Raw genomic sequence first — 18,026 nt, 5'->3', positions numbered from 1 at the left:
ATGAGATGTTTTGGTCAGCTGCTTTTGGACTTGGAGGCATCCGCAATGTCACAAAACGGGCACCACGTGCCAGTTGAAAAGAGCAGATTGAACAGACTTTTAGCACTTCATTAACAATTGAACTGAGAAAGAGAGAGAGAGAGAGAGAGAGACAACACGCGACACGGAATGGCGGACTTCCATCCCAGAAAGTATTGGCCCTAAACCTTGGTGCCCCTTTTGGTATTTCTTTATACTGCATCAACTTAGTACAAGCCGGTACTCCAGGCTCTGCACCTTCTCCAGGAAGCATGCTAGAGAATGAGCCCTAACCTCATATTTAAAGGCCCTTGGCCTAAAAAGCAATTACAGTGAAAAGCCTTCAAACTCAAAAGCATATGGTCCAAAAGCAACGCCAAAAAAACTGCCAGTGCAATTTACGGAAATCCGTACAGTCCTGCCACGTCAGCACTGCCAACGTGAAAAGCGGAAATCCGTACAGTTTTGCCACGTTATCAACCTGCTTCGCAAGTTCTTGTGTGTGTGTGTGTGTCCTGCTTTATTTCCTTTATGTCACTTGGGGCCCCATCGGACGGGGTCCCCATAAGTTGGTAGGACTTCTTCTTCTGTTACTTGTTCCTCTTAGGGTTTAGGTCCCTCGGCCGGCATCTGCAAGTTGGCTCCCTTCTTTAGGGCTTTGACACGTCAACAGTTTGTGACACGCAATAGTATGTATGACTATTGCGGATTCTTTGCAACAGGCCATTGTGAGCAGAGGGTCTATTGTGCCAGGCAGGGCTCAGTGGATTACTATGCAGGTTCAGGGTTGCCTCATGGGCTTCCTGAACATCTACGCACCCAATGTGGTGAGTGCAGGTGCAGAGTTTTGGTCCGATATTGTAGAGTCTCTGCTGCAGGCAGAGCAATGGTGCATTAGGGGTGACTTCAACATGTTGGAGGACCCCTCCGACAGGATTGGAAGTAGCCATACTTCTGTACATGGAGCTGAGTTGGTAGCTTGAGAGAGGTTATGTATGACTGCGGGTTTCAGATGTGTGGCAGCTTTCTAGCTTTGTGAGGCCTCTAGACAACCCGACCTTCTCTCGTTCGGACCGCAAAGTGGGAGCTAGGACTTCTTTTTCGGACCATGCACCTGAAATCGGCCCGTGGGGCGGTAGGCTTTGGCTTTCACCCGAAATTCTTTACTTTAACATCACACAGAGAGAACGTGCAAAGGAAACCTGCGACGGGAATTAACACTTAAGCACACACACGGATCGGTAGCTAGAATGCTCCGAGCACATGCCGACAACGTCTAGGCCCCAAAATTGGCGCCCCTTTCGGTATTTCTTTATACTTTGAGAGGGTAAATTACAAAGTAGAGTCCTGGGAATTCTTTACCTGTATCCAGCTAGATACCACCTGTTCGGCAGTATAACAACCCCAAAACTTGCGTGAAACCAATTCCCCTGCTGGAATTCACTTCCACTGGCATAAACCCTCTGATTTCTGCCCAAAAACAGAAAATTCAGCTCGTTGTATTTATTGGTTTTTGCCCTGTTTTCAGCCCTAAACAGTCCCCGAACGGCCCTCTAGCAATGGGGCACTATTCCCAAGGGTTCTCGTGTCTGTATGGCTGAAAAACAATATAGCGTTGTGTAGTCCGTATGGCTGAAAAACGGTCAAAATATAGCGCATACACAGCACTGAAAACGCACCTCTTGGTGAGGTTATGACCCTCACCGGTGCCTGCTTTGGAGTAGCAATTAGCTACTCCTGTTCTTGCTCAAGGAGGCTCTTGCCTCGGCACAAAAGCATGAAACCACACAGCTGTACATCAATCAAATGAAGAGCCCTCTTGTGGGGCATCACATAACTGCACGTAGGGGAGAGAGAGAGCAGTGTGTAGTGTGCAAGTCATCACTCCTAGCACCACACTGTACATAGAGAGGAAAGCATGCACTCCATAGCTCTTAACCTGTGAGATTCTCAATGAAGCATCCCCCCAGCATAAATCAAGCGCCCCCCCTCTTCTGTGCTTCACCTGTAATGCATCTGTGAACAAATAGATGCAAAAGGGGAAGATTTCCATGGCTGCCAAAACCTGCGTATCACTGAAAACCCAACAAAACAGCCCTATAAACACGCATCTGATGCCTTTCAATGCTGAAAATGAGTTCCTTGGTCCTAGGTAAAGTCATCGGATGCTCAAACATGGAGAGAAATGACTGAAAATCGGATTTATCAGCCTCCAAAACTGCTCCAAAAAGTCGGTTACGAGTTCTGTTCTCCCAGACTTCGTAAATTGGCCAAAAAGTGTCACTTGGCACTCATACATGCAATTTCTCCGCGTTGGGCTTCTCGTTTAAAAATCTCTTAACTGGTGCATCAGTTGACTTTGCAGCAGAGTAATAAAATGTTCCCCTTGTCATTCTGAAGCTAATGACGCAAACAGATTTCATGGCCTAAAACAGCAATTCCCTAAATTTTAGGGGATGCTTCCGTTGGACTCCCATTGGTCATCTGACCATCAATGCCCACAGGGACCGCATCCAAAAATGCAATGTAGCTGAGCTGTCAGGTACTTTCCTTTGGTGACCCCACCTTGACATTGTACCTGTATTGAGTTCACTTCCTAGTATCCACCAACTTGCTACGTGCGACGAGGGGACCTACATGATCTTGAACTGAGCCTAGACATCCTTCTACTTTACGAGTTACAGTGCCGACCAACTTCCCGTCTGTGGGTGAAACTACCGTTCACATTGGCCATACAATGTCCGACCATTTGCAACTTCAAAAAGAGGGTCTCAAAAATTAAACAAAAATCATTGAAAAGAAACCAACAACTAAGGTTAGCAATTGCCACGTCCTCGTGACATGCACCCCTCTTGAAATCGCAAACGTCCTCGATTGCATACCATAAATACATGCCACTGATGATCTTGTGTTGTTAGCACTCTTTTATCATCGCACGTATCCGCAAGAAAGGTCATAACACATAGATACAAATGACTTAATGAGACCTTCATACTTTTGTCATTTCCATCTATTACACTGAATTCATATGTACATATGATGTGCTAGCTCTATCATTATCCCTCCTTTGCACATGTTGGGTTGGGGCATAAGTAGGCTGTAACCCAAAGACCTCAAGGTAAAGCTGCAATACATTTGGTGACTCTGACAGTTCATGCTCTTCCATCCACTTTCCATCCATAGGTGGATAGTTCTTGAACTTCACCACATAGTATCTTGCAACCTAACCCTTAACATTTTACCTGTGCAAGAGGCTCTTGCCTCTACAAACGAGCATATTTCCACAACATTGCAGCGTACTACCCACGACCAAGTAAGCTCAAATTTCAAGATGATTTATCAATGCGTCAAAGAATCCAAACAATCACCTCAGAGAATCGGCAAGGAGCATGCCACTTGGCAGACCCACATCACTCCCGCAGGAGATCTAGTGGCCAATCTACCACCGTGAGACCTCTCCCTATCTCATCTTGGTTCATACTTGCAAACCCTAAAAACGCAGCAAAAAATCAGCCCTAATTTGACCACTTTTTGGCAGAGCGAGCATGCGGAATTTCCTGTCCGTCCTCTGAAGACGAACCCTCTTCCATAATGCCCTTCTCTTTGTCGACCAGCATAAATCGAGCGCCCCCCCTCTTCTGCGCTTCACTTGTAATGCATCTGTAAACAAATAGATGCAAAAGGGGAAGATTTCCATGGCTGCCAAAACCTGCGTATCACTGAAAACGCAGCAAAACAGCCCTGTAAACACGCATCTGATGCCTTCCAATGCTGAAAATGAGCTCCTTGGTCCTAGGTAAAGTCATGGGAAGCTCAAACATGGCTGAAAATCAGAGTTATCAACCTCCAAACTGTTGTAACAGACTTGGACACTCCAAGTCAAGAATCAATCACGACAGCACCAAATAACCACTTCAAACAATTCACAGATCACAATAGATTTGCATTGGCCCGGCGGAGTTCCGTGCCTAGAGATATTGGCCCCAAAGACTGGCGCCCCTTTCGATATTTCTTTTTGTATTAATCAATCATCAAAGTACAAGAGAGCGGTTAGGGTTTCACTCTCTGGTTACAGCTCTGATATCACTGTAATAGACTTCGACACTCCAAGCCAAAAATCTAATGCAGCACAAGTGAGAGAAACTGAAATAACTAAACAAACCTGAGAGAGAGACAACACGGCATGGCAGAGTTCCGCGCCGAGAAGCACTGGCCCCAAAGACTAACGCCCCTTCTCGGTGTTTCTTTATTTATTAAGCTTCCACAAAGTACAAAGTTTGAGGGTCCTCTCTCTCTTGCAAGCTCCAAGCTAATCTATCAAGAAGAGACCAGGGTACTCTTTTAAAGGCCCCTTGCCTTGCCAAAAGCAGTTACATGAAAAGCATAAGTTCTAAAAGCATCTAGAGTCCCAAAAGCTAGCGCCCCCCATGGGCTATCTGTACGGCCTGCCACGTCAACACTATCAACGCAATTTGCAGCGCAAGTCGCGGACGTCCGTACAGCTTTCCACTTCATCAGTTGGCTACGCAAATTTGGTCTTTGCTTTTATTTTGAAGGTTTTAGGCCCCGCGGCTAGGGGTACAATAGGTTGGACAACTTTTGGGTTAGGTTTTTAAACCTAACCCCTTATGGGCCACTCGGAAGAGTCCTGTAAGTTGGTAAACTTTTTTTGCCTCTTTTGCTAGGGTTCAAGGCCCTTTTGTCCTTTAGACCATGGCACGTCATCACTTTGTGGCACATGTAGAGAAGAATGAAATGTCTGTAGCATTTAATCTGATGAATGATCTGAACTTAGTACATCTAGACGTGTTAGAGATCAGCAAGATCTCGATGTGCTCACTAAGTGAATGAGAATTAAATGAGATTCTAGTGCATCAAGATTTCTATCTTGAAGAGATGACTGGATACTGTTGCGAGTGCATCAAGAGTTCCGAAAGGATGAGATGGCTGCACGGTGATCTAGGTGCATCAAGATTTCTCGACAAGATGAGATGGCTAGATTGAAAGATTGAAACACAGAGTTCAATGTGAACCAAGTGTGTGATTTTGTGAATTGCATGCTATGTGAGCGTATTGTCTTGATTTGCTTAGTTGAAATATGAAAAGAAAGGATATGAATCTGATAGTGACAAGATTTAGTAGATCAAGCCATTCGTGAAAAGATTAGCACAGTCTAGATGTGATTGCTAAATGGTTACAGTGATCATGATTTGTATCTCAGACACTCGACAGAAATGTGATTGATGAGTGATTGATGTCTTTGTAGAAGAGTTGGACAATATGAAAAGAAAGGATATGAATCTGATAGTGACAAGATTTAGTAGATCAAGCCATTCATGAAAAGATTAGCATAGTCTAGATGTGATTGCTAAATGGTTACAGTGATCATGATTTGTATCTCAGACACTCGACAGAAATGTGATTGATGAGTGATTGATGTCTTTGTAGAAGAGTTGGACAATTCAGTCAGACGGGACCCAGGGATGGGACGGGATAGCAGAGGGGTCCCTCACATGGGGTGTAGAGGGGATGCATCCCGGGACGCACGTACCCAGTGACACAAGCAAGCAGGACTCGGGCAAGGGGTAGCAGATTTGAATTTTGATAGGGATCAGGGTTCCATACATGCCAATGTTGCCCACTAGACTCTACTTATCCGCTCTTCACTTGTCAATCATTACCTTTTGCCCTTTGAGGATGATGATTGATCACAATTTCACCGCGTCAACATGCACGGCGCGCTCGCACCACGTTCTTACTGCATGTGATATTTTGGTATTATGACTGCATAACCCACTTTTTCTTTGCAATCTTGTGCTCTTAGTGTTGTCTAGTGTATGCTTTTTTAACACACGTCACCTGGTCCTTCCTCATCCCCTGTTTTGCCACATTCCAGCCCCTGAGATCTGGCACGTCCCACTTTTTCTTTGCAATCTTGTGCTCTTAGTGTTGTCTAGTATATGCTTTTTTAACACACGTCACCTGGCCCTTCCCCCATCCCCTGTTTTGCCACATCCCCGTCCCCGAGATCCGTCACGTCCCCGAGACCTATCCCAGTCCCCATGTGACTATGGCTGGATTTGTGCAAGTTTAGTGCATGGGTACATAGAGTCGGTGTCTACTGAAGAAAGTTTCTCTCCTTTGGCTGTTTTGCAAGACAAAGTGATGACATGGCATGCCCAACTGGAAAGAGCTGGCCAAGGGGACGAGGAATTGAACCCAAAAGATGGGCCCAATAGCCTAAGGGGTTAGAGATTAAAATCCTAACCCCTACCAACTTATGGAGCACCAGCCAAGGGGCCTAAAACCTAAATATCAAAAGCTTGAACTCTGGGCAAGATTTCTATAAATTGTGTTGGTTGTGCTGACGGAACAGCTATACGGATTTCCGCGTTCTTCGCTGGCTGCTGTTGGGCAGTTTTTTAGCTTTTGGTACCGGATGCTTTTGGGTGTAAGTGCTTTTAGAGCTGATGTCTTTGGGCTTTGCTTTTGGGCATCCCTTGTACTACTTATAAGGACCCTTGGGGCCTCACTCTCGAGAGCATCTGGACGAAGAGTCTTGGAGAAGAGGACCACAAGAGCTGTACCTTGGCGAAGTAATAATAAAGAAATACCGAAAGGGGCGCCAGTTTTTGGGGACGGAACTCCGCTGTTCCGTGTAGGCTCTCCTCTTCTCTCTATCTGTCTATCTCTCTATTGAAGTTCAGTTCAGTTATTTGCAGTTTCTGTTCATGTGTTGCTATTGATTTCTCGCTTGGAGTGCTCAAGCCTGTAACAACGAGAAATCAATAGCAACACACAAACACAAACTGCTCGGTGGTGTGTCAAGAAAAGACAAGAAGAAGGAGAAGAAGGGAAAGAGAGAAAGGAGAGGGAAAAGAAGAGAAGAAAGGAGGGAGAAGAAGACAGGAAAACGATGGACAAGGTTAAGGAAAGAAAAGAAGAAGAAGAAAGAAGGGATAGGAAGCAGAAGAAGAGAAGAAAGGAAAAAAGGAAAAGAAGAAGTGAGAAGGAAGAAGGGTGAGGAGGGTTTCCCCCACTTGCTCCCTCTCACTCGATCATCTGGTCGTGATGAGTGGACGACGAACGAGAAGCTTCGGACGAGCAAGAGGAGGAAGAAGGGAGGAATTTCTCTCTCACCCTCTCTCTTGCAGCACCTGACAAGGGAGAAGAAGTTCCTGAGAGCAAGCTTGAAGGGTTTTTCCGAGCAAGAAGAAGCAAGGAGCGAGCTTTGATCAAGAGGAAAAGCAAGCGTTGATCAAGAAAAAACAAAAGAAAATGAGCAAGATTTTAGAAGTCACAAGTTCAAGGGTTGTTGTTTGTGGAATGGATTTGGGAAAGGAAGGGTGAGCTCGATAGAAAATGGATGGTTGCCAAGGTTTAAAGCCTGGGCCAATCAAGCCGTAAAACTACTATTTTGGTCGTATCTCCCAAACCGCTAAGAATTAGGTCAAGCCCTTCAAACGGGGTCTCAACTCATTATTTAGAGCGTTTTCTTTTTTGCGTTCTAGGTATTCCTAATCAGCGTGCGCAAACCAAAGGGAACAACCCGAGTGATGCAAAGGGTACCTCCAATCCCATGAGCTACAAACAATGCACTAGATTGTATCGTCTTCAAGCATGTTCAAGTAACTGACCTATAACTATGACGACTAGTAATGAGCATGTATTTCACTTAGATCGTAAACTCAAACTGTCTGCACATTCTACAGTAAAGAGTGCTCTTTTGAAACCTATCCTAAAAAGCTATACAAGTTCATGCTGACCCTGTAGGTTCCTTACAATATTGGGAATAAATGTTGGCAAACCTAAGCTTTTTCTTCAAAACAAAAGAGAAGGACAAGTTACTAAAGAGAGTACCCAGTTGAGTTGTCCCTTGCACTCTTCATGTCTTTTGTTATGGAGTTGTCATCTCTAAGTACATCTACAACATACCTGCACTCAAAGATTTCAAATATAAACATGATCAAGATGATATGATGTAGGATCATGTAGTATGGTTGCTAACACGTGGATGGTCTGATGAAAACTATTAAATCCATACACAATGGTGCAAGTAGAGTGGCTCAGGTTTTCTGTTTACCCTGGGTCTGAACCTGCAGTATATAGATACTGAGAAACTGTCAAAATCAAAAGTATTGCATATGCAGATGTGTACCTGACAAATGAACAAAGAAGCTAGGATAAGAACAGATTATATAACAAAAAGAAAAAACAAACCTAAGACACCACTAATAATATTTGCACTCAAAGTGGTATATGACTAAGTGCAAACCCACTCAATATGAGTGACATTTGCACTGACAGTTATTCTTCGACAATCTAACATCATTCTCAAAACATCAGCGACATAATGCGCCAATAACTTGTCCAAAAAATATTGGGTGATTATAAAAATAAATACTAAGACACAGAAAAGAAAAAAGTAACGAAGCACCACACCATGGAATCTGGACAGACAAGCAAGATGGAAAGGGTCTCAGGTTTTGTTTCCCTGAAGTTAAAAAGGCTAGGGTACTCTCTAAAATGATCTTCACAAACAACGTTTTTAAAGGGGCTTTCTTCAACTAGCCATTAGGTCAGAAAATGTTCAGAGCACGTCCTAACCAAGTAAACTCTTTTTATGTCAAGAAACAAACCCACCATTGCTTAAAGGTGTCTTTTTGACCCTTGCGTTGGAAAATGGTCAGACCATCTTTCCCCATTTCTTGTAAAAGCAAAGGCTAGTTTTACATTGTTCAACAGTAGTTTAAAATCTTCTTAAATCTTCATCCACTCCTTGCTTTATAATGCAATATCTCCTTCTTGCATGTATATTAAAACTGTAATTCTTTCGATATGAACTATTAAGGGGCGCCATCACGACTCCATATCACATGCACTCTGTTACCATATACATGTGGTAGTGATGTGTGTGAACACATTAGGACCGTTGGGGCATTTTTTTCCCTCTTTAGGAGGATTTTCCCCCCATGCATTGTATTACGCCCATCACTCTAGGGCTATCCATCTTTCCATTGTACACTAAGTAATACACTCTCAGTTGCGTGCCTTGAGCTTCCTTCGTCTTCTCCAAGATGTGTGCGTTTCTCTGCAACCCTAATTCCAACAATTGGTATCGGAGCAAGTTGCGTCCTCCCGGGCTCAGTCGCTAGCAGCTCCAGCACATGCCTGCTCACTTTCTCCGATTTCTGTGAGCTTTGGCGAGCGTCGCAGGTTCGAGAGAGCTTGTAGAGCATTGTCTGCTGAGGCCACTGTTTCCACTACAGGCAGGCCTGCACAAGCAATTTCGTCATTTTGTGCAGAATTTCTGTCAGTGCCGTTTTTTGCATAACAGGTGTCTTACAGTCTTCTACGGTTTGTGCTATATAGCACGTGTTGTTCTCGTTCGTTTCTCCTCTTTTCGGGCAGTTTTCACATCAAGTGCAGCATTTACCATGGCTGACAATAACACAGATGTGTTCAAGATGTTTGCTGCTGAGGACAGGTTGGATGGGGACAATTACCCTATGTGGGCTTACATGATGCAACATGTTCTAGTGTCAAAGGGCGTTTGGAATATTGTGCAACATGTTCTAGTGTCAAAGGGCGTCTGGAATATTGTGCAGGGCATTGATGTACGTCCTGGTTCTGAGGATACAGGCGATGTTGAGAATGTTGCACGTCTTGCTGCAAGAATTGCTGCTATTAGAGTTGTTTTGCCTACGGCAGAATAATCTCGTTCGGATGTAAAGGATGCGCAGGCTCATGCATTGATTGCGTTGTCTGTGAAGCGCACCATTGTTCCTCACATTCGTTCAGCAAAATCTGCAAAACAAGCTTGGGATATTTTGGCTGGTCTTTATGCAAGTCACAATGACGCTAAAATTGCTTTGCTACGTAAAGAGTTGGAGTCGAAGATTATGCATGAGGAAGATGATATGGACACTTTCCTTGCTAGTGTTAAGGATATCAATGAGCAACTTATTTCTGCACGTGCAGTCATTTCAGACAGTTCCCTTGTGCATACTGTTCTTGATGCCTTACCATATTCTTACCAAACTTTTGCTAGTAGTTGGAGACTTATGACCCAAGGAAATCCTGAAGTTGTCAAGTTTGATGCATTATGCACATTGCTGTTGCAAGAGTCACTTTCTAGAAAAAACAGGACTAGGCAACGTGCGATTGAACAGGCTTTTATTGCTTCTCAAAGAAAGGGTGGTAACAACAATGCAGCCACTTCTTATGGTTCTGCTGCGAGTGGCAAAAATTTTGTTCTTAATGCTTCTGCTGGCAGCAATTCGTCTGGAAATTCTGGTGATAAGGACAAAAAGAAGATGCATTGCCATTATTGTAAAGCTAATGATCACTTGATCAAGCACTGTTCTAGGTTGAAAGCCAAAGAGGCTAAGAAGAAAGAGGGTGGTTCCACTGCAAATGTTGGTTCCACTACAAATGCAGTCATTGTTGAGTCTTCTGTGAAAGGAGACTGCGATGCTGATGTTGATGCAGAATGGGCTTTTAGTGCAGAGTGCACTTACAATCCTGTTGTCCATGATGCATGCATGTCAGTTGTTGCAGATTCACATGTGTGGTATTTCGACAGTGGTGCTACAAAGCACATTACCTCACATCGTGAATTGTTAACCTCTCTCGAGTTTGTCCCTCATGGAAATTCAGTCACTTGTGCCAGCAATGCCTCTTATCCGGTTCGGGGAGTTGGAAAGATTGTGCTTACTGCTGCAAATGGCAGTTCTTTTACACTTGTTGTGCTTACTGCTGCAAATGGCAGTTCTTTTACACTTGTTGATGCACTTTATGTACCTGGGATCAAGAAGAATCTTTTGTCTGTATCTGCACTTGCTAGACTTGGACTTGTAGTCAAATTTGTGGAAGACAGATGTACAGTTCGTGATCTCAGTTTTGGTAATGAAATTGTTGCATCTGGGCTTTTGTGTCGTGGGCTGTATAGGCTCACTTTGTATGACATATGTGGACAAAATTTTGCCAATGCAGTTGCAGATTCAAGGATTATTTCAGATGCAAAACTTTGGCATGCACGTTTTGGTCATCTGAATTTTGCCAGTTTGTTGCGTTTGCAGAAATCTGATATGGTTGCTTCTTTGCCGCCTCTTGAAGCACCTGTCAAACATGTTTGTGAAGGCTGTATTTTGGGTAAGATGTAGCGTTCGAAGTTTCCAAAGGATGGTTCAATTAGGACCACATGCAGGTTGCAGCTTGTGCATAGTGATATTTGTGGGCCCATGCAAACTCAGTCCTTGTCTTTACTTCGTGACTTTCATTGATGATTACTCCAGGCATGCATGGGTATTTCCGCTTAAAGCGAAGTCCGAAGTTTTTATGTGCTTCAAACAATTTCTTGCTATGTCTGAAAATGTATCAAAATGTACTATGGGCACCCTCCGTTTCGATCGAGGGGGGAGTATATGTTTCATGAATTTAATACATTTCTGGCTAGTCATGGGATAAAACACCAATGTACAATGCCTTATGCACCTCAATAAATAGTCTTGCTGAGAGGAAAAACAGTTCACTTACGGAAATGGCACGATTTATGGTCAAAAGTCAAGCTTTGCCGCATTCTTTTTGGCTTGAGGCCATCATGTGTGCCACTTATGTACTAAATAAGTGTCCTACGAAAGCTTTGCAGTCTATTACTCCATATGAAGCATGGCATGATAGAAAGCCTTCTATTGAGCACATGCGTGTTTTTGGTTGTTTGGCATATGCTTTGGTGCCACAAACACAGCGCAGAAAATTGGATGATAAGGCTATCAAATGTATTTTTGTTGGTTATAGTGCTAAAAGCAAAGATTACAGGTTTTATCATCCGCAAACAAAGCGTATTCTGGTTTCACGGGATGTAGTGTTTGTGGAAGATTCTATTGAGCCCTTGCTGTCATGTACTAGAGACAGTAATGTAAGCTCACAGGACATTTATGACACTTTGTTGCCTCTTTTCAGTGGTAGAAGTTCGAATGTAAATTCCAATGAGGAAAATGTACAACCTATGGGTGTTTCAGAAAATGTTACAAATCAGCCTATTACTGATGCAGATGTACATGATATACTTGATGAGGAAAGGGCTGAAAATGAGCAAGCTAGAGGTATGCCAAAATGGCTGGTGCATACATTGCGTGACAGTAAATTGGATGCACCTTTGTCTAGTCGTACTCGTTCAGGCTCTCGCCATGCATCTTATGCATCAGATTGTTATGCTTTGGCTGTGTCTAGCTTACATGATGTTGAGGAACCTCTGTCTTTTGATGAAGCACAGAATTTAGAAAATTGGATGGCTGCCATGCAATCAGAATATGATGCACTTAGAGAAAATGACACATGGACTTTATGTGATTTGCCTCCTGGCAAAAAGGCCATTGGTACGAAGTGGGTTTACAAGTTGAAACGCAAGCCGGATGGTGAGACCGATCGCCATAAGGCTCGACTTGTTGCAAAGGGTTATGCACAACAAAAAGGCATAGATTATGAAGAGACTTTTGCTCCCACTTGTCGTATGACTACTGTGTGTTTTCTATGTGCATTGGCAGCTCATTTTGGTTGGGATGTACATCAATCAGACATTGTTACTGCTTTCTTGAATGGTGATATATTTGAGGAAGTTTATGTAACGTAGCCTCGCGGTTTTGTCATAAAAGGACAAGAGGACAAAGTGTACAGATGTGAGAAGGCTTTGTATGGGTTGAAGCAATCTGCGTCCAGATGCTCTGCGTTGTGAGAGGCCTGCTCACTTATTTAAAGTTACAAGGGTTGCCAAAAGCAGAGCCCCAAAAGCTGAAAATCAAAAGCTCAAAAGCTTGGGTTCTAAAAAGCCTTCATAAAAAAAAAGCAAGGCTCTTTCTCTCTCTTCTTCTTACGCTTTAATAAAATAAAGCAAATAGGTTCTCTATCTCCCTCTCAGCAATGCGTAGAAAAAGCAATGCCAAAAAGCTGTCGTACAGCTAGCGCAATTCACGCCGCAAATCCCAGACGTCCGTACTGCTGCCACGTGTCATGCCACCAGCGTGTAATCCGGAAATTCCGCAGCCTGCTCATTATGGTTTCGATTTTCCCTGCATTTAGGTTTAGGGTTTTCCCAGCTAGGGCAGCCACGTCATCACTTTGTGACACTTTTTGCTTCGCTTTTTGCCTTTTCTGTCTTCTTCGCTCGAGTCAGAGGAGCTAGAAGAACTCGAAGAAGAAGAAGAAGAGCTGGGTACTCCTTCAAATCGAACACGCTTCTTCTGCTTTCTTGCCGATTTAAAAGTAGACTCACGACCCAAATAACCCGGGAAGTCGGCGCCTTTCTTCTGCATTTTGTCGTGCTTTTTAGCTTTGTTTTGCACGTCAAAAGCCAGAGCAATTCGTGCATCAACCACCTCTTCTAATTCTTGCTCTGTGTACATCCTCAAAGTAGGAGGTTTCTTGAGAGCAGGTTTGAGGGGTGGCTTTGTGGTATGCTGCCACTGTGTGTGCACCTCATCGGAAGAAGTTTGGCTCATATATTTTGCTAATTTTAAATCCTTCGCAAAATTAAGCATCATCTTTGTTGCATCGCCAATCAATCGTCGACACTCCATCTCTTCGAGCTCCGCCTGAGTAGGCCGGGGCGAGCCATACTCCTCGCGTGAATCTTCGTTGTGATCTATTTTCGCATCTCTGGACGCAGAGGAAGTCGACTAATCTCTGCCTGAAGCCATAAGTGCTGCGTAAAAAGGATCGGATTTCTCGTAGAAAAGAAATCGGCCGTGCTTTGATACCACTGTAACAGACTTGGATACTCCAAGTCGAGAATCCACCGCAACACAACAAATAATCACTTCAAAACAGTTCATAGTTCACAATTGATTCGACACTGGCCCGGTGGAGTTCCGTGCCTAGAGATATTGGCCCCAAAGAGACTGGCGTCCCTTTCGGTATTTCTTTTTGTATTAATCTGCAACTCAAAGTACACAAGAGTGGTCGGGACTCACTCTCAGACTCTACGTCCTACGTCCAGATGCTCTGAGAAGTGAGCCCAAACCACCAATATAAAGGTTTACAAGGGATGCTAAAAGCAGAGCCCCAAAAGCTGAAAATCAAAAGCTTTTAAAATAAAGCAAAAGCCCTCTCTCTCTCTCTCTCTCTCTCTCTCTCTCTCTCTCTCTCTCTCTCTCTCTCTCTCTCTCTCTCTCTCTCTCTCTCTCTCTCTCGGAAAATAAAGCAAAAGAGCTCTCTCTCCAATTGCGTAGCCTGCTAAAAGCAAAAGCCCACGCAAAATTCTGCCCTGCGTTTTGCTGCCGTAAATCCTGCCGCAAATTCCGGGCGTCCGTACAGCCTGCCACGTGTCAATCAAAGCGCATTTTTCGGGGCTGCCGTACAGCCAACCACGTCAGCAAGCCAGCTAGGGGGTTCCATTGCAAGAGGATGTGTGTGTATACTGGGCAGCCACATCACAGAGTTGACACCTATTTCAGCATGGGAGAATCTAGTGCAGCGGGTTTGTACAAGAGGGGAGTCACTCCACTCTTTTGTCAACAGATTGCCCCGATTTTTTATGTAGAGTCACTAATGTCTCTTTGGGTTTCAGGGATACTGCTGGGCTGACAGTATTCTACCGTATGACTTTAAGAACTGGAATTCCAGAAAATGATACTGATTGATTTGTACTTGACTTGTTTGAGTGCAGGAACCGAAAGACGAAATGACAGAAGCATTTCGGTCTCATATAGATATGATTGCAACATGGATTCGTAGTTAATCGAGCATTTATGAGGTCCCGACTGGATCTACATGCGATTGCTAAATATGTTGCCGATTAATCATGGTCTGAGATTTGGAATGATTTTTTAATGTGATTTGTCATGTGATGTCCTATGATGTGACTGTCGATTGGTACATGTGCTAGATGTGTTGTGCCTAGTGCGTCGATACTAACAGTCAATGTCTGCTAAGACCATTTATGGCCTCTATCTGTTTTGCAAGCATAATCGAGGGCGATTACAATGCTTTCAAGAGGAGGGTATGTCACAAACTGGTGACGTGGCAGCAGACCCCGAACACACTCTGACACCTACAGCAGTACAGACCCCCACAGTGCTGACGTGGCCAATTGTGCGGACTTCCGGATTTTGCGGCACAAAACGCGGAACTGCTGACGTGGCATTGCGTACGGATTTCCTGAAAATCTGTTGGCTAATTTTATGCAAGCTTTTGGGATTGGATGCTTTAAATTAAAATGCATTTGGGACAGATGCTTTTAAACTAAAAGCTTTTGAGTTTAATGCGTTTAGGGCTCTACTTTTGGGCATCCCTTGTACCAATAAATAAGTGGGCAGGGTCTCACTTCTCAGGGCATCTGGATGCAGAGTCTGAGAGTGAGCACCTACCCACTCTCTTGTACTTTGAACACAGATTAATACAAAAAGAAATACCGAAAGGGACGCCAATCTTTGGGCCAATATCTCTAGGCACGGAACTACGCCGAACCATGTCAACTTAAGTGTGAGTTGTGAACCGTTTTGAAGTGAATCTCTGTTGTGTCGCGGTAGAATCTTGACTTGGGGTGTCCAAGTTTGTTATACAGGTGTCTTGATGCACTAAAATTACATACCCATCATCCAATTAGGAATATTCAGTAGTTTGCACATCACAATGCAACACAAATGCTCACATATGCATCTTACAAGACACACAAACAGCGCCGTTGAGCTCTCCCCCGAGACAAAAGAACAAACTGAACAGACTCTTAGCACTTCAATAACAACTAACTGAAAGAGAGAGACGACACGCGACACAGAGTGGTGGAATTCCACTCCAGAGAGTATTGGCCCCAAACCTTGGCACCCCTTTCGATATTTCTTTATATTCCATCAACACGGTACAAGCCGGTACTCCAGACTCTGCACCTTCACCAAAAAGCATGCTAAAGAATGAGCCCATGGCCTCATATTTGAAGGCCCTAGGCCCAAAAGCAGTTTCCATGAAAAGCCTTCAAACTCAAAAGCATCTGATCCAAAAGCAATGCTCAAAAGCTGTCAGTGTAAATCACGAAAATCAGTACAAATGCCTCGTCAACAATCAACGACAAAATGCGGAAATCTGTACAATCTGCCACGTCATCATGTCAGTGCAAAATCCGGGTTTTCGGTACAGTTGTCAACGTGAATTCTGTGAATCCGTACAACTACCAAGTCATCTCCTTCTATTGCTATGCCGGTAGCTCCGTTCTTCAATGACTTGACACGTCAGCAGTTTGTGACAATAGCCTGCGCAAAGGCTAGGGGAAGAGAGAGAGAGAGAGAGAGAGAGAGAGGAGTTTTTTTTTACAGATTTGCAGAGCAGGTCGACAAGTCGGCGACATACGAAGGCAAACATCCTCGGCTGGAGACGTGTAGAAATGAATGCCATGCCAGGTAGAATTCAAGATGGTGTCTAATCACCTCCGGGAGTTACACTAGAGATAGGAGAAGGGTCACACTTCAAGGCACCCAGAGAATATAGAGAGAAGGACATGGGCCAAAAAAAAATGTAACCCCTTTACCCAAGTCTTTTTCTAAGGGTGAGGTCCCACTTATCACAACAAGTTTGAATGAGCATGCTTATTACAGGGGATAGGTCATGCTAGAAGGGATGAGATTCATTAATGAGTCACACTTCAAGGCACCTAGAGAGTATAGGGAGGAGGACTTCAGCAAAAAAATGCGACCATTAAAATATCTCTAGGGGAGTGTCACCTGCTAAGGGAGAGAGAGATGATTAGGGGACAGGCACTACCGAGATCATCACTTATTCCAGCACAAGGATATTAGCCCCTGAGAAACCACAAAAAGAGGTGATGAACCTAGTAGGTGGCTATCTAAAAAAGTAATAATGTAAAGGTACAAGATTGTTATACCATATAAAGGGTGCATGAGTAGTCGGGGACATTATTATGCAAGTAAGCCATTGAAAAAGTGATGTGTGTGTGTGTGTGTGTTGGGGGGCGGGATATAAAATAGGACCCACATATGTGATCGAATCTCACCTGGACATAGGTGCATTCAGCATTGTGCGCGCAACGCGTGCGCACGGAGGGGCATGCATGTGTGTATTTTTGGTTGGGGTGGGGTTATAGAGTAGAACCCACATGTGTGATCTAATCGACAAAGAGAAAAATGCTCTTACCATAGCTGCTGTGGAATCCGACGAGGGTCTAGCCAAAGCATAAACCCTACCAACACAAGATGCAACGCAACCAAGAACAATCTGGTCTTCCATCGGGACAGAAGAGCTGCGGCCAACAACACGACTCAGAAAAGAAGAATTGTCACAAACAGCGTCTTTGGGTACGAACGGAAATCACCTGAAAACCTCATCTGGAGCCCCTCAAATCACGTAAAAGCCAGTAACACCATCGAGCTCCCGTAGCCAACCTGCCCTCCATGAACACACTTTTAAAAATGTTGACTTTAATTAGGGACCCTCGGATTTTATGTATGATTGGGTGGTTTGACCATCCACATTGGACACCTCGTCTATATAAGGCTGGGTTTTCACAAGGTGCGGCACATGGAATGAAACAACATCCTTCTCTCTTCCTCCACCCCATCTCTTCACCCTACCCCTCCCCCCCCCCCCCCCCCCCCCCCCCCCCCAACCCAAGCTCCCCTTTGTTTGCCATGCAAGCTCCAAAAAGGCAAAAGTAGACTCCACGCACACACGAGGAGGGTCCACACAAGCAGTTTTGTGTTGTCTCCTTCTTGCTTATGTGAACTTGAGTCCGAGTTTATTTCTCTTCCACTTGGAAATATACATTTTGCCCAGGATTTCCATCGTCCCCTCTTGCACCAAGCCTAAGTGACAGGCGAGCCACAAGTTTACAACACTATATCATAGGGGGTCTTTAATGAAGCTTGAGCAATGGGATCGACCGTAGGCAAAGATTTTTGCAAATCTCGATGGGGATGTCCAGCCCACAAAATGTCGATGGCGTTGACATACCCATTCCTTCGCTAGGTTTCGAACCCGTTAACCTCCACGTTGGCAGTTCG

General features: G+C 44.3%; 1 protein-coding gene across 1 annotated transcript in view; it reads right to left on the bottom strand.

Annotated features, from left to right (window-relative positions):
- Positions 1-17,494, bottom strand: part of LOC147461692 (protein S-acyltransferase 10-like) — a 45,319-nt gene extending 27,825 nt beyond the window's left edge. Inside the window, exons 1-4 of the mRNA XM_086509166.1 lie at positions 17,339-17,494; positions 17,161-17,266; positions 8,102-8,176; positions 7,879-7,953 (exon numbers count right to left, since the gene is read on the bottom strand). Of these exons, the coding sequence (XP_086365292.1) occupies positions 7,879-7,953; positions 8,102-8,176; positions 17,161-17,266; positions 17,339-17,351 (269 nt within the window). The 5' untranslated portion in view covers positions 17,352-17,494. The remainder of the gene's footprint in view (positions 1-7,878; positions 7,954-8,101; positions 8,177-17,160; positions 17,267-17,338) is intronic.
- Between the last annotated feature and the right edge of the window lie 532 nt (positions 17,495-18,026).

This window comes from Adiantum capillus-veneris, chromosome 3, assembly GCF_014529385.1.
Source record: "Adiantum capillus-veneris isolate H3 chromosome 3, ASM1452938v2, whole genome shotgun sequence".
NCBI lineage: Eukaryota > Viridiplantae > Streptophyta > Polypodiopsida > Polypodiales > Pteridaceae > Adiantum > Adiantum capillus-veneris.
Note: the sequence above shows the minus strand (reverse complement) of the source record. Positions and strands in the feature narration are given on the sequence as shown.